We start from the raw sequence: 18,027 nt of genomic DNA, 5'->3' as shown, positions 1-18,027 counted from the left end.
CTTGATTCCATCGTGTCACCGGGCCCGGGTACAGGAGGGGTAATATGGTTCTTAGTATACATCCATGGGTATTATGAGCGTCGTGGTTCAACGGTTAAACCGATCTGAATCGCTTCCTGAAGCAGTCACGTGGTATCGACAGGCAGCGAGGCTTCGTTTGTCATCGGTGACGTCACTGGCCCAAAACGATACAAGCCTCGGTACGTGCTTCACAAAAAGCTTCGAGGATTACTCGACACACGCTCCGAAGCCTCGGTGCAATACATAACATCACTAGTTCTCAGGTCAAATATGTATATTTGATTAAAAATGCGATTAATTTCGATTAATTAATTACAAAGCCTCTAATTAATTAGATTAATTTTTTTAATCGAGTCCCGGCTCTAATAATAATACATTTATTTTGGGGGGCCGCCTTTCATAACACCCAAGGACACCTTACAGGGGCATAGGGGAAATATAGGGAACAATTTAAACAGTGGATTTTGTGATATATCAGCCGGGGTGAGGCAAGACAAACCACAAATGGACTACAGAAGGACACAAAATGACACATGGTACAGTTTATATTATTCTTGGTCTTTTTTCAATAACATATTTCAAAGGTTCTGGATTTGTTTACAAATCGAGAAACTAAATACAAAACTAGGATGATATGAAGATCTCATGTCAACAATAATTGTGATAAATGAGACAGAACTGGCCTGTCTGTGAGCACATTTTATGTTGGTTTGGTTCTTCTGATAAAGGTGTGAATATCTAAATAATATACCAACATATGCTATTGTCATTAGTTGTGTCCCTGTTCTTAAAGCTAAGGCATTGCTAAATGAACAACTATTGGCTTACAGAGTGGTAACATGAGACCGATTTTTATATATAAAATATAAATGTATTTTCATTTTATAATTTATTTGAAATATTAACAATATAATAAAAATAAATGGAAATATATACACCGGCAAATATTTAATATAAATACCTTGTGTGTGTGTGTATGGCTATTGCTTTATCTGATTAATGTTATTTTCATATGAAAGTCCATGATTATAAGTATGCAGTATCATAACTACATCTTTGATGTTTATAAAAAACCAAACCGTTTGAAAATTGGTTGAAAATTGAGCAAGCTATGGTTATTTAAATAGTAAACCATAATGTTACGAATGAGAGAACTGCCTGTGGCAAGATGGCGGCCAAGTGGCAACGTCGGTCTCCATGTTCTTATTATACATCCATGGTCTCTATTGGCCAGTAGCGCGGGTGAGTTATCTAGTGTTTATATATATCTATGGGTAGGATGACCGGTCCAAGATGGCGGCCGTATTTCTTGCGCCCCAGCAGCCAATGCGGCCTCTACTCTTTATACGTCTATGGCCCTTTCTCATTTCTCTAACTCGACTCCCCTCCTCGACTCCTATCCTCGATACTTAGTCCCGCCCACATGAGATGCGAGCGGAGGAGCCGAGGAGAGAGGAGGGGAAGCACCCATAGACATATAAAGAGTAGACGCCGCATTGGCTGCTGGGGCGCAAGAAATACGGCCGCCATCTTGGACCGGTCACCCTACAGACATTCTACCCATAGACAGCAGAGGTTTCAAGATGCCATAGCACTGTGCAGCATATTGCTGTGCAAATCGGCAGACGATTGCGAACAGGGGTCGGGGGATTACTTTTCACAAGTAAGATTCAACATTATAATTGGTTGTATTTTGTAAATAGAATATTATTGTACTGTATTGATGTCCGCCAGCGAAATCGTAGCCAGCAAACATTATGTTCATGGCCAACTGAGACTTTATAAATCGCTGCTGTAACAAGTGAATTTCCCCGTTGTGGGATGAATAAAGTAAAATCTAATCTAATCTATCTAGGAAGAAGAAGGAAGAAAATAAGCTTGACCTCCTTCTTAAAATGTTTTTGTGTTGACTCTCAAATCTCCCGTTTTTATTTTGAAGGTTTCCCAAAGACAAAGATATGAGAAAGAAGTGGGAAGTTGCTTTGAGGAGGGAAGGGTTCACTGCAAGCGAGTCATCCGTGATTTGCAGTGAGCATTGTAAGCAGGACGAGTTTGACAATAGTAGGTGTATCATCATAAGGTTATTAGCATTCAGAAATGTAAATATTCTATTATCAATAACAGGGCTGTGTGTGTGTGTGTGTGTGTGTGTGTGTGTGTGTGTGTGTGTGTGTGACAAAGTCAATTCTCTCTTGTTTGCTGCCACTCATATTAAACACACTCACAAATACACACATACACACACAATTGAAGACATGTTGAACATGCATTCCTGGCACACACACACACACACACACACACACACACACACACACACACACACACACACACACACACACACACACACACACACACACACACACACACACACACACACACACACACACACACACATGATGCTGGCAGTGGCTTTGACAGGTGATGACTATAAGAAATAATGTGGGCCATACTCTAGTTGTGTCAAAGTGTTGTGTGTGAAGTGAAACATCACTCAAACCATGTTCATCCCTCTTTCTAGGATCATAGCTATGTCTTGCCTGCTTCTCCTACTGCTCTTAAGGCCAGACTCAATGAAGCTTTAGCAAGAGTGGAGAGTCTCGAGCGAGAGAGGAAGAATGCCATGGCTAGAGAAAAGAGGGCAGAGACCACAGTGAGGACTCTTTTGGGGGATTTGAGGGAAAAGAACCTCATTAATGAAGAACTCAAAGAGGCTTGATTTCTATTCAGGTAAGATGAAAGTAGCACTTTGAAATGCATGTACATCTTACTCTTACACTCTTTATTAAACTCCTTTGTTATTATATGAAGGGGACTTATTAATTTTTTCTCATACAATTTCAGATCTTCAAATAGACTTGAAGGCAAAGCAGGGCCATGAGTACTCAAAGGACCACAGAGAGTTTGCCCTCACTCTCCATCTACATGGTCCAAAGGCATACAAATACCTCAGAGAGACTACAACAAAAAGGTAGTCTTAATGTTGTTCAATTTCATTTTTGGAAATTACGGTTGCAAGTACGTTAAATAGCTACTTCTCAATTTTTTTACAGGTGGCTGTGTTCGGTGGATGGCAAGCCTGGCCTGAACAAGATGATGCTGGATATGCTGGAGAGAAGATGCCAGGACGACCAGGCTAAATATGGATGTGTTTCACTCATGTTGGATGACATGGCCATCAGAAAACATGTGCAATATAATCCACATAACCAGTCAATGTCTGCTTTTGTCGACATGGGTGATGGAAACAATGAGACCGATGCTGCTACTGAGGCTCTGGTGTTCATGGTGGTTGGCCTACACGGACATTGGAAGGCTCCCATTGCATATTACCTGACGAAGTCTTTGTCACCTGAAACACAAAGGGTCCTAATCTAAATCTAAAATCTAATCTAATCTATCTAGGAAGAAGAAGGAAGAAAATAAGCTTGACCTCCTTCTTAAAATGTTTTTGTGTTGACTCTCAAATCTCCCGTTTTTATTTTGAAGGTTTCCCAAAGACAAAGATATGAGAAAGAGGTTCTCAGTCATGCTTTGGAGGAGCCGCATGCACGGGGCATTCGGGTGTCATGAGCAACTTTGTGTAAATATGGTTTGGGCGGGGTGGTGTCATGTTCTTGTGTTTAACTTGAACATTTACATTTTTTATATAGATGTAGAAGTACATTTTCATTTTTTATGACATAGATATTCATTTTTACTGATATATAACTTCTGTCTATGTATAATGTATTATTGTTTCTTCATTTTTCAACTTATTAAAATAGCTGAGTATAGGCCTACACAATATGCTTCTCTATCATATATAGACCATTAGTGTTTTTTTATGTGTGTGTGTGTATATATTATATATCGTGTGTCTTTTGCAAAATACCTATCATACATAACATAGGCTATCAAATACCAGAATATTCTATTGCTGTTAAGCCTACTATGAATATTAAAATACGCCGAATCATGTGTCCAGTATCATGCCTACATATATGACGTTTGCAGAAACCCCCCCCCCCCCCCCCCCCGTGAAAATCAGTTTTGTATTCAGCGAGTTATGATTGATAAAATGCGCTGACACTTCATTGCGCCTGCCAGACAGATTACACTGAGTGGAGCGGGTGACCGGTCCAAGATGGCGGCCCCACGGCTCGTCAGCGCCAATAGGCAGCAGCGGTCGATGCGGCGTCTACTCTTTATATGTCTATGGAAGCACCAGGCGGTTAGAGAAATGAGAACTCCTCTCCTCTAAGCGGTCATTTTAAAGAGACGTCCATTAATGATGACAGGAGGCACAGCAGCCTCTGTCTGATGGACAGATGTGTTCATGACCACTTCTATATTTACTTTGATTCATTCACAGTGCGGTATAATGAGACAACAGGCTACAGATGTGGACACACACACACACACACATATATATTTATATAAATATATACAATTTCAGAATCAAACAGAGCACTCTCATAATAACGTAACACTATCGGAGACTGATATATCCCCCCCCCCCCCCCCCCCCCCCCCCCCCCCCCCCCTCTCTCTGGTCGCTACAATGAGGAAAATAAATTACGGGCCAAAAGTGTTATTTACAAGTATTAAAAGTAAGCAGAGGACACCAAACCAACTGAGACCTGTCTGTCCGCTGCATCCATGCACTGTACAACACACTGTACCACACACACACCTACACACTGTACCACACACACGCACATACAGTTCCTAAAACAGGCTACAGCCGTTGTGTATTTTATTATGTGAAGCACTAAATGGTTTTAGATTTTTTTTAAATATCGACTCTTTGTAGATATCTACTAAACTAAAGCAAATAAAAAGAGTAGGCCTGTTCTACTGAGTGATATATATTATACACACTGCTCTGCTTTCTGCGCGACCTCACAGCTGTTCTCTCTCTCTCGTCGCCATGAAAGCAGTTAATAAAATAATATCCAGGGGATGCATGCAGAGCTGTCATTGGCTGAGATAAGTCCGGCCGTGTGTCACATCTCTGTTCCCGGAAATGCATCCACGAAGGAGCCGTGGAGGAACGTGGAGGACCCATCAGTGTATCCTCGGTTAGAGCTCCTCCAGAGAGCCTCCTCGACGCTCGACCCTCGGTCCTCGAAGTGCATTTAGAGAAATGAGATGTCCTTCAACATGGCGCGCTGAAATTCATTTCCGGGTCACTACCGGAGGACCGAGGAGTCGAGGAGGGGGATTTGATGAAATGAGAAAGGGCCGATGCCTCAAACGACCTCGATCCAAGGAGCTGAGTTTCCGGGAAAATAACAGCCGATGGCTTGGGACTGAAAGCTTCAAACATTAGGCTCTCTCTTTTCAGACGGACTATCAGGCGTTTTAACAGTCTGCCTCTTCACAACATGGCCCCGACTAATGTCATTAAGTACTCTTCAGAAGCGGGTAAATATACCTCTGTTAGCTTCCCGACGTTAACTGTTATCCTTTAGCATGCAGCGCTAACTGTGTCTGCTGCCCACTTATAACACCACGTGTTATAAGTAAGTGAGTAAGTGAAGTTTAACGAGCTAAGTTACTATATGACACGCAGCCGGATGTTAGTTTCTGTAGAGTCAGCTATTTCAGAAGCAGTTATGAGTCATTACTAATCACTAAAACACAACAGAACAAGTTATTGCATAAGCTGCTTGCATTTTGTTTTGAACACTAATATGGCAATTTATCTCAAACTGGCAACCGGGTTGGGGTTGTTTGGCTCAGGAGCAACATCAAGTTCATAGTGGCTCCTCTGTTCATATCTTCATTTATAATGGTAATACTTTTGTAGCTGCCACCAACATTGTTTTTGGTTTACATGCACTATGCCCATCATTTTGGTTTTATTTTGAATGTGATTAATACTGTCAGTCAGTGCATATACTGTCTCTGCAGCCATTACACAGTGGCAAGACAGCTGTGTGTATTTCAAGTGCAACCAGTAGTTTAACCTGTTAAACCCCGAGCCTGTTTTTCAGATTTCAGGCTAAAAAATGACATGCCAAATGACTATAACTTCACTTCTAAAAGGTTTATATGAATACTTTTTGTTATCAAAGCAAGGTTACATCTGTGAGTTGGATGCAGAAGTGTCAGAATCAATATAGATGTTTCTGTGTCAGAGTAAATTCAGATGGAACATAGCAAAAAAAAGTAAATTCCTGTCTCCGCCTAAAGAAAACCCATTGCTTATAGTGATATTTCTTAAAAAAAATTGTGTGTGTGTGTGTGTGTGTGTGTGTGTGTGTGTGTGTGTGTGTGTGTGTGTGTGTGTGTGTGTGTGTGTGTGTGTGTGTGTGTGTGTGTGTGTGTGTGTGTGTGTGTGTGTGTGTGTGTGTGTGTGTGTGTGTGTGTGTGTGTGTGTGTGTGTGCTGCCAACGCACTATACAATAAAACTACACTGTAGGTCATTGTGTGTAGGTGTACTTGCACAATAAAAAAACGGAAACATAGGTAACATTTGACTCCAACTGGGGCAGATTTATTTCAAACATTTTACAAACACAATATAGGCATGTAAAAACAAACATTTTACCAACGTACTATACAATAAAACCACACTGTAGGTTTGTAAAAACAAATATTTTAACACACTATACTATAAAACCACACAGTAGGTCAGTGTGTTTAGGTGTGTGTGTGTACTTGCACAATAAAAATTAGGAAACATTTGACTCCAACTGGGGCAGATTTATTTCAAACATTTTACCAACACACTATAGGCATGTCAAAACAAACATTTTACCAACGTACTATACAATAAAATCACACTAGGTATGTAAAAACAACAAGTATTTTTTTTTTTAAATAAACACTCGCAAAACGTTATACCTACCTGAATGTTCCAGTATTTAGGTCGTGCCACTCCCTGAAACAGTTCCTTTTGACAGTGAAGCACAGAGGGACCTGGCACTTCCTGCAGTACACAGGTGTCTTCACCCTTTTGAGTCCAGCATCTAGAGAGGCTTCTCAATACTCAAATTTCCCCTCCTCGACTCCCCTCCTCGACTCCCCTCCTCGAGACTTAGACCCGCCCACAGGAGATGCGAGCGGAGGACCGAGGAGGGGAACCGAGGAGAGAGGAGGGGAAACAGCAGACGTTTAAAGAAATGAGAACTCCTCTCCTCTGAGCGGTCATATTAAAGCGACGTCCGTTCATTATTACGTGGCAACAGCTGCATCAGCTGTCGAGTGTTTTGTCATATTTCATAATCTCTGTTAGATCAGCTGAACATTGTTCCCCCACATATTTACTTTGAATTCATTGAGAGTGCGGTATAATGAGACAATAACAGGCTACAGATGCGGACACACACACACAAATATATTTATATAAATATATACAATTTAAAGTATGAGAGCACTCTCATAATAACGTAACACAATCAGAGACTGGATATATCCCCCCCCCCTCTCTCTAGTCGCTGAAATGGGGAATTGAAATTACGGGCCAAAAGTTGTATTTGCAAGTATTAAAAGTAAGGACATCAAACCAACTGAGACCCGTCTGTCCGCAGCATCTGCGTACTGTACAACACACACATACACACTGTACAACACACACCTACACACTGTACAACACGCACCTACACACTGTACAACACACACCTACACACTATACCACACACACCTACAGCTGCTAAAGCATAATCAGGCTACAGCCGTTGTGTATTTTATTATGTGAAGGACTAAATGGTTTTAGAAAAATATCGACTCTTTGTAGATATCTACTAAACTAAAGCAAATAAAGAGAGTAGGTCTGTTCTACTGAGTGATATATATTTTACACACTGCTCTGCTTTCTGCACGGGCCTCACAGCTGTTCTCACTGTAAACATCGCGTTGCGATGAGAGCAGGTTCTCAAATAATATCCAGGGGATGCATGCAGAGCTGTCATTGGCTGAGATAAATCCGGCCGTGCGTCACGCCTCCACCGTTCCCGGAAATGCATCCGCGGAGGAGCCGTGGAGGAACCATCAGTGTATCCTCGGTTATAGCTCCTCCAGAGAGCCTCCTCGATGCTCGATCCTCGGTCCTCGGTGTGCATTTAGAGAAATGAGACGTCCTTCAAAATGGCGCGCTGAAATTCATTTCCGGGTCACTACCGGAGGACCGAGGAGTCGAGGAGGGGAAATTTGAGTATTGAGAAGCCTCTTAGGCATCTCCTACAGTTCTTCCTGACCTTGGTGGCATCTTCCCCATAATACTCGGGCATGCATGTGAGTGTTGGAGGAGGGGGTGGTGAAGGTGCAGGGCCTTCAGCAAACTCCAACAATTCTGCAGCAAGCTGCTCCCTGAAGGACTTCTGGGTGTGTGGCTTTGTCCTGCTGGGGTCACTCCTCATCTTGAACAGCTCCTTGTGTAGAAGGAAGCTGTTCACCACTGCAATGTCCATGAAATGGAAAAAAAAAGTCTTGTACCATTTCATGGTTTTGTGGAGAACGCTGTAGTACCAGATCAAAGCGTCAGACACATCCACGCCGCCCATGCTTTGGTTGTAGTCCACCACAGCGTCAGGAACGGGAACGTTCTTGGTTTGCCACACGCCAGCCCGTTTCACTTTCCGCTGGACCGTCTGACCGCTGAAGGCCTCGTGCACGGTGGAACACATGGACACTTCACGGGTGTCCATCCACTTCACAAACAGGAGTTTGCCTTTCCTTATCCACCGCACATCTCCCCTTTCAGCCTTCTTCGGAAGGGCGTTCAACTGAGTTTGTGGAAAACCAACTCGAATGGTCCCACAACAGCCAATGTTTTTAGTGGACAAATCCCCAAAGAGGGTGGGGCTGGCGTAAAAGTTGTCCACAAAGAGTGTGTATCCCCCACCGAGCAGACGGAGTGGCAGGAGGTCCATCACGGAGGAGTAGCTGAGTCCCTTGCCTTCGGTGAACTCACTCTTCCCTGTGTACACAAAACAATTCCAGGTGTATGCCATTGAGGAATCCGCCAGCACAAACAGTTTGTATCCCCACTTTGTTGGCTTGTCTTTCATGTACTGCTTCATGCTGATGCGGGCCTTGGAAGCAACCATCCTTTCATCTATGGAAATCTTCTGATAGGGCTGGAAATGTGCTTTGCAGGCAGCAATGATGTCAGTGTACAGGGGCTTGATTTTGAAAAGTCTGTCGTACTCTGCGGTGTTCCTTTTGCGATCGTTTTCCTCGTCTTCTTCAGGGTTGCTCAGGTGCAAAGACCACATGATGGCTTCAAAGCGTTGCCGGGACATCCTATCAGTTGGGAATGAGAAGTAGTACGGCCATTTCTTCCTCCAGTAGTCCGATCGTTGGTGAATGTGGACGAGGCCTGTGAAAATGATAATGGCCAAGAAAGTGTAAAAATCCCTTGCAGTCAGCACTTTCCAAAGATATTTCTTTCCTGCCTGTAATCTCCTCAGGGCGTGGGCGTTCGTGTTCGCAATGATTATATTAACCACGGCAGTGCTAAAAAAAAAGCCTGAAAATTGAGAGGGGAGACCATGCTGCAGTGCTGTCAACGGTTGGGCCTGGGATCCTGGCTGGTATGAACCTCAATGGCTCTGGTCTTCGGTCTTTATCCTCTCTGTTGTGCCACCTGAGTTCTTCCTCGGTTGTTCTGGAAGAGGAAGACCCACCTCGGCCACGCTTCCTGGGTTTTAGAGATGTTTTTCCTTTCCTTTTGTATGGCAGCTCTTTGGGTGTCTCAGAATCCGAAGATGATGGCTGAGGAGGGGGAGCAGAAACCATTCGAGTGGAACGGCCTAGCTGAGTGGAAGCAGACGTTGATGGATGTGAGGGTGGGGATGGCTGAGTGGATGGTCGTGGCTTTGTTGAGGCAGGCTGAGTGGAAGTAGATGGCTGTGGATGTGAGGGTGGGGATGGCTGGGTGGATGGTCGTGGCGTTGTTGAGGCAGGCTGAGTGGCATCAACTGCATCACTGAAAACAAATGTGGAAAAACAAAGAGATTAGATTAATTCACTGGCTTATACTTATAGGATAATATTGGACTATAAATGAATAATATTACACCAAATAGATAAGTAAACACATGTATATTCATTCACTGGTCATTCATTTAGAAAATGTAACTCTAAAAAGACAAGTAACACTATTTAGCATTTTGCCTAATCATTCCTGTAGCTTCTTGGCTAAGCTAGCACTGTGATGCAGTTCCACCAAACACTAAAGTAATATATAAAAAGGATAATATTGGACTATAAATGAATAATATTACACCAAATAAATAAACACATATATATATATATATATATATATATATTCATTCACTGGCCATTCATTTAGAAAATGTAACTCCAAAAAGACAAGTAACACTATTTAGCATTTTGGCTAATCATTCCTGTAGCTTCTTGGCTAAGCCAGCACTGTGACGCAGTTCCACCAAACACATCATATATAAAAACAGAGAGATTACATACCTTTCCCGTGGTGGAAGTTCAACATCCGAGTCACTACTGTCCGGATCCAGGTCTGGCTGGAGGAGATCTTCATCATCCGACGAAGAGTCATCTGGTATGATCATAGCCCCGCTATCGTCAGCTAGCATCTCTAGCACCTGCTCGGTGGTGAACCTCTCCCTTCTGGCTGCCATTATTTGCTAAAATGGAAAGAGGATACACAAGAAAAAGATCTAAAAGCAAAGAAATCAACGTCCTTGAAATGTGCTCTGTTACCTGCTATCGTCGCTGCGTGCTGTGGTGCAGTCCTGCTGTGGTGCTGTGGTGCAGTCCTGCTTCGCTAGGGTCCTGCTGCGTAATGCGTAATGTAGCCGGAGCGGGCGTAGTTTATACTACACAGGATCATATCTTTGGAACCCATTGGTCGATTTGGGTGATTGACACCTTTTCTGAACCGTTAGAGCCAATAGAATCGAGTGACAGTTAGTAAGTCCCGCTAAACACTTACGTCAAGTACAGAGAGGTTTGCGTAAACGGCACGTTTGACAGCATTAGCTCAGGACTGCGAAACTTTATACCAACTCTGCTGTCATGAATGTAATGATAGATTATCAGGAACAATTCTAAAGTGACTAAGAGACATTGGATTAACTTTAAGAAGCGTTTTTATTCCCTTGAACACGAGCTTTGATCACAAAACAGCAACGGTAAGACATAATTATTGTTATGGTTTTGAAAACTATTGTTTTTTTTCTTCTCTGTTCTGGCTGCTAGCTCAGTAAGTTTGTGTCCTACAGTGATGATACGTATAACCAAATAATCTGTGGAGTATCAGCTTTCAGATGATATGTAGTTTGTGCAGAAAATATTAAGTTTTAAAGATTGTTTTTGTTAGTTATCACCGGAAGTAGCATCTGCCCGTTTTAGCTAAGGGCTAATGCTAACGCTTCTTGTAAGACTTGTGTTTTGTTTCTGTAAAAATGGTTCGTATTGTCAGTTAGCTGAGATTCTTCTCGTTAATCTGGTATAACACATTAATAGTTTTTAAATATTAAGATGCCCTGAGACACAGTGTCGTGGAAAAAAAAAACAGGGTCCCCGCCGGCGGGGACCTTCGGGCTTAACAGGTTAAGAAGTGTGTTTTTAAAGAGAGCCCAACTAACCAATCAGATGGGTCAATCAATCAGGCATTCTTAGCTTGATTAGATAGAGTGGCGAAGTCCCTCCCTTTCCGGTGGACCTCCATGGGACCTTATTTTGGAAAAATCATGTGTTTAAGTCAATGGAGAGAAAGATTATCTTTTGATTCCGTTTGAATTGTGCAACAAATTAGACATATGATGTTTGTCAATTTAAAAGATCATTTTGCAAGTCAAACAAATTAAAATGTGTCATAAAACTGTGAAGTAACAAATGTTTTTGTGTGAAGCGCTCAATGAACTACAACTCTGGTCTTGCATACGTCACCAACACCAAAATGGCCGTCACGTTAGCACATTTCACCTCTTTCTTTCAGAATGAAGTGAAAAGTATTAAAAGAGGTGAAAATCACTACAAGTCTGGCCATCTTGAGAACTGTACATACACAACAGGGGAGTTAGTCGGTTCCGTAAGAGCCAGCATGCGGCTTTACAAGGTTTCGGTGAGTAACACGAGTGTAATGTGTAACGTTAATGTGCGCGACTGGGATTTGTAGTCTTTCTAGTTGCATATTTTTCATAGTCTTATATTTCAACGGTTATAAGACAAACTGTGATTTTTTTTTTGACATGGAAATGATTTTTTAAGATTGACAAACATCATATATAATTCATGGCACAATTCAAACGGGAATAAGCAGAAAGCTTTGGGACGGCCTCCCCTCTCTCCGGCAGAAACAGGAAATGCCGTAACTGTATGTAACAACGGTTTCAAATCAGCATCTCTTTGACAACATTTTTTAAATTAATAACTCAAATAAAACTCCAAACATGTTTCATTGTGTTTTTTGTAAAGCTCTTTTAATTTTAAACCGGATTTTTATAAGCTTCTTAGTTTTTGCAGCAGTCTGTAAATATACACAACTTTAAAATAACATTTACCTTTTTCTAGACTAAACACAGGTTAAAAATAAAAACATGAGGCTATCATGAGGTTGTTAACATCGCAATTTATCAGTGGATGTTTGCTGGAACTACTTGTTAACAGCTTGTTTCCTGACGGACACACACAGCGTTGAGACCACAGTCTATGGTAGAGACCGGTCTCCAGTCAGCACCGATGCAGACTCGCTGTTTGAGGGCTTGATAACCCACTCCCCCTCCACACAGCTCCACACTCGTTGGTTTGGAAGAGCACTCAATGTGGCGGACCCTCCGCGCGAACGGAGGTGTAGGGCGTGGTTTGGGATGGTGCCACAGTCACCGATTTATTAGTAAATTAACTTGTAAGCACCGAAATATCGCTTTTCTCTTAAGTCCCTTACACACCAAGCCGATTTCGGCCGTCGATGAGCGTCGTGTCGCCCTACTCAGATTGGTGTGTCCCGCCCCGTCGGGTCTTTTCCACCGAGCGGACACCTTCCGCCTCCGATTCAACAGTCGGCCAAAGAAATCACTCTGATTGGCTGTTCAGCTTAGCGAATCAGTGCATGAGAAGCGAAACAGAACTGAAGAAGGCACACACAGCGAGACGGCTATTATTTTCCATTGTCCAGTACTGCACTAAACATGTTTTCGATTATAACTCGTTATGTGAAACAGTCTGTGATGGACGAGAGTGAAAATGGAACGCACGCTATTTGTTGTTTGTATATATCACGCTGTCTGTCTTCCGGTTGCCTCTTTTGAATTAAGAATAGACACTACCGCTAGAGCTGCACGATATTGATAAAAACTGACATTGCAATTTTTTCCCCCTCTGCGATATATATTGCGATATGAAAACATACAGGAATTGAAGAAAAGACAGTTTTTCCCCCCGCAAAACCATCCTTTCTTGAACTTTAATGCTATACAATTGGTATTTATTTTTTAACTTTATTTAACCGGATGAAGGATTTTAGTCACGGACGTCTGGATCTTAAGTTATCAGAGCAACAAGTTGAGCTAGCTCGGTTAGCAGCGCCAAACTGCCCTGGAGAAACACATGAAACTACTTTATTCAGTGTTTTTACCTTTAATCACCGGGTCCGTTTGCTTTGGAGATTTGATTGTGATTGGTGGTTTGCTGTGCATGCAGAGCCTGCATGTCACTCACTCAAGTACCCCTGACATGAGAGCCGCGCAAGTTTTCCTTTTTTAGCAAGCAGCAAAAATAATTGTAACATGACGTGTTTGAGTTAATTTTCCTACCAATTCCTACCGATTTTTTTTTTAAATCGTCACTTCCTGCGATGTGAATATCAATATCATATGAGTGGCAATAACTCTCCTTACCAGCAGGCGGCAGTAGTGTGTATTCGTCATTCAAAAGAGGCAACAACCGGAAGACAGACTGCGTGATACACAGAGAGAAGAAGAACAGACTGCGTGATATAAACAAACAACAAATAGCGTGTGCGTTCCATTTTCACTCTACAACGAGAAGCTCATGGGGCTTCCCGAAACTGTGTCGAGAGCTGGAGTTAAATCAAATCTCAGATTTGCCTTCTTAATAGTTTGTTTGGGTCCCTCACTTCCGTTTCGCTTCTCATGCACTGATTCGCTAAGCTGAACAGCCAATGCAAAAAAAATCTTTTTTTTTGGTGTCGTCACGGCCGAAAAGACACGACGGTGCGGGACACACCAATCTGAATAGGGCGACTCGACGGCCCGACATCTATCGACGGCCGAAATCGGCCCTTTTCGTTAGTCGGACGACGAAGCACCGCCGGCCGTGACACGCCTTATTTGGCCGACGCACAGCCGATTCAAAATGTTGAATCGGACGTGCGTCGGCCACAGGCAGTCGGACAAATAAATCACTCTGATTGGCTGTTCAGCTAGCGAATCAGTGCATGAGAAGCGAAACGGTTGCTTGAGAATGTCTTCCACAAGCAACACTCCAATGGCTGATAGCTCAAGTACAGCACGAAACATGTTTTCGATTCCATTAAAATGGAACGCACACGCTATTTGTTGTTTGTTTATATCACGTAGTCTGTTCTTCTTCTCTGTCTTCCGGTTGTTGCCTCTTTTGAATGACGAACACACACTACCGCCGCCTGCTGGTAAGGAGAGTTATTGCCGCTCACGGATGCGCAGTTCGTACGTGCTCGGCTGAAGTCTTTGCGGTGTGTTCCAGTGTGACACATGACCAAGACGCAAGAGAACACGCCGACTGTTGCGTCGGCGTCAGCGAGTTCTCTGGTGACTTGGTGTGTCAGGGCCTTTAGGGACTTGAGGCGACGCAACAATCGGGTCCGTCGGGACGTGTTCTTTGATGTCAGTTTGGTGTGTCAGGGCCTTTAGAGCTTGTAGCATCTTTCAAAGGTCCCTAGAACTCATTAGACAGGAACACTGACTATTAGTAGAGATAATCTGCTGCGTAGAGAATATTCAGCATAACATTATGTTTTTGTTTTTTTAAATGTTTCTTCCCGATCAAGAAACGTTATGATTCATTATTAAGTGATTTATACTGTAGTGAAATCAGTGCCAGTAAGAATCACCAGTGCATTTCAGAAATTAGGCAGATTTACTCCATGAGAACACGAGAAGATCTTATGTTCCTTAATAATGTGTAATCACTTATCCTATTTGTTTTTTTTTAATTGAACTCCTGTTGTCTTTGTGTAAAATCCTTAATAAATGTAGGTTCCATTTATTTTTCCAGGATGCAGTTGTCCATTGGAGTCCGAGCTGAGAGCAGTGCTGCAGCAAAGGATCATGGTCTTGGATGGGGGTATGGGCACCATGATCCAGCAGCATAAACTTGAAGAGGAAGATTTCAGGGGAGAGGAGTTTAAAGAACACCCTCTATCTCTGAGGGGCAACAACGACCTCCTCAGTCTCACACAGCCAGAAATCATTTACACGATACACAAGGTAATCATCCAGGGGAAATATACTTCAGTAATAACCCTGAGAGGTATCAGTCAGGCAGGTCGTTTCAGTGTTATGGGTTGTGCTTTTCAGAGTGTTCTAATGCCAGCCAAGTACAGACTAGAAAGATTATTGGAAGAAAAAAAAACACCATTAAATTGTCAAAGACAAACATTTTTTTTGCTAGCCCAGAATCAGAAATATCTTTATTGCCAAATAGGTTTACACATACTAGGAATTTGCTGTGGGGTAAGTGGTGCAAACATAAACATAGTATAAGGACATTACTTGTTAAAGAAGGAGCAAAAATATACATACATTAAAAACTAAAGAGAAATATTATCATGGAATAAAATATACAAAAAGCTAAATTCCAAATTAAATGTGAGTTAACTGTTATTAACATTATTAGCTGTTTGTTTTCTTAAGTCTATTCAATTAACAAACATAAACTCCCAAAATGTCAAGTAAGGAAATCTTTTTCAACCTTTTTCATTATTACAGACAAATACAACCTTAAAACACACTTCACACAGAAACAAATGTACCAACACTTTTTGGTTAGTCTCTCCACTGTTCTAACAATGACCGACTTTATTTTGGTGGAAAGAACACCATAAATCCCAGAGTTAGATATACAAATATGCTGGTTCAGCATGCTGCTGTCTCTCTCTGTCTGCTGAGGACTCCGGTAGAGTGGGGCGCACACACACACACACACACACACACACACACACACACACACACACACACACACACACACACACACACACACACACACACACACACACACACACAGAAAGTCATCGGTACTTTCCTCATCATAACTATAACCCAATAATGCTTGATCATTATACATTACATTACATTTGACTTGGTAGATGTGTTTTTATTATCTTCACAGCCAAATTGGACTGTCACAGGAAACATCTGTTCTAATTTTTACAGTCAGAATTTGTGTGTTTTATTAATCTGATCCTTTTCTTAATTCAAAGCATTACTAAGAATGATTTTCACATATGTGCCCAAAGTCTGCCTTGCACCATTTTCTTTGGTTTGGGTCCTTAATTGGTCTCCAGTACATCTCATAGCAACAACAAGATGTAAAGCCACGGTAGTGTCTCCTAAAGAAGGAATGTTACTAAACCCTTTTATGTGAAAGACTTAAATCGTTGAAGAACCTGTGACCCAAGTTTTTCATTCATTATATAACTACACCCTAGTTGTGTATATATTATGACATAAAATCTTGAATGTTGGTGAAGTAAATTGAATCATGTTTGTGGTGCTCAAAGCAGTGCAGAGTGACAGAGTGAGCATGTCTTATAATCAGCAGAACTCCCTGTAAACCACTGTCTGCATGTCTCCATGAAAACAGTGTGCAGTGTGTGACTTTTGCCCTGTGTGTTTACAGGACTACCTGCTGGCTGGGGCTGACATCATCGAGACCAACACATTCAGCAGCACCTGTGTGGCGCAGGCAGACTACGGGCTGGAGCTCCTGGTATGAAGTCTGAGTCTGACACTGCTACAACCACTAACTCCATTTCTACATGCAGCTGTTTCACCGAGTTCTTTGACCTCGCTCTTATCTCCACTTGAAACTGCAACATCCTGCCTGCCCTCAGCCGACTTGGCTTAAAAAGAGCCCCTCTCGTCTAAACAAATCTCATACCTCAAACATTGTTTTGGCTCCAATTTCAAAAAGAATGTTAAATTGCAATTCTCTTCACACAAAATGGTGCATTAACTGTATTTATTATGGACCTATAACAGACATTATGATTGATGTTTTTCACTTCAGGAGTGCCCTTCTAGTTTGTTAAAGATTTTATTTCATTATCATAATCTCCACCTTATTTTCTGTCATTATTAGCAGGTAGAGCATCAGCCTCCATACCTTGTCTTCATATCATCTATACATCTGTACTTTCTATGTGTGATTCAGGGCGTTTATATGTAGTTCTCCAGCGACAAGCTTAGGATACTTCAGGTTCCATGTAACCATAAGAAAAAGTCATATAGTTGCAAGCTTGTTTTTTACTTTAAAATGTTGACATGTTGTGTTTTTGTTTGTTGTGCAGGCTTATCGTCTCAACAGGGTGTCCGCAGAGCTGGCGAGGAGGGCCGCTGATGATGTCACCAAACAAACAGGTCAGCTGACTGTTTTTAATTACTACAGCACATCAGCAGATAAACGCAATCCCTGACTCTCTGAGATTGAATTATGTGTGTATCATTAATATGAATCTATTTGTGTAATCAGGTTGTAAGCGCTATGTGGCGGGGGCCGTGGGGCCCACCAATAAGACCCTGTCTGTGTCGCCGTCTGTGGACAGACCTGACTTCAGGAACATCAGTAAGATCACTTCCTGTTTCCTTTCTGCTGCACCTTCACCAGCTTTGATAACACTTTAATGCATCAATGATTATAAAACATATCATATCAACTTAACACAAAAAGTAAGGCAATTCATGTTTGGTAGATGATTTCTATGTTGTAACAATGCTTTTTGGCAATACATCTTATACCGTTGAAAAGCCTGTTTGTTTACCTTTCCAATGGTACCACATTTGTGAGGAACAAGCATTTGTGGGATGAGCAGCA

General features: G+C 42.1%; 1 protein-coding gene across 1 annotated transcript; it reads left to right on the top strand.

Moving 5' to 3' along the window:
• The first annotated feature begins 4,899 nt into the window (after positions 1-4,899).
• On the top strand, positions 4,900-17,837 carry LOC117465134 (methionine synthase-like). The gene is made up of 5 exons (XM_034108045.2): positions 4,900-5,427; positions 15,211-15,422; positions 16,834-16,923; positions 17,504-17,573; positions 17,686-17,837. The coding sequence occupies exons 1-5, from the start codon at positions 5,388-5,390 to the stop codon at positions 17,835-17,837; spliced, it is 564 nt and encodes a 187-aa protein (XP_033963936.2). The 5' UTR covers positions 4,900-5,387.
• Positions 17,838-18,027: the final 190 nt, after the last annotated feature.

This window comes from Pseudochaenichthys georgianus, chromosome 19, assembly GCF_902827115.2.
Source record: "Pseudochaenichthys georgianus chromosome 19, fPseGeo1.2, whole genome shotgun sequence".
Classification (NCBI taxonomy): domain Eukaryota; kingdom Metazoa; phylum Chordata; class Actinopteri; order Perciformes; family Channichthyidae; genus Pseudochaenichthys; species Pseudochaenichthys georgianus.
Note: the sequence above shows the minus strand (reverse complement) of the source record. Positions and strands in the feature narration are given on the sequence as shown.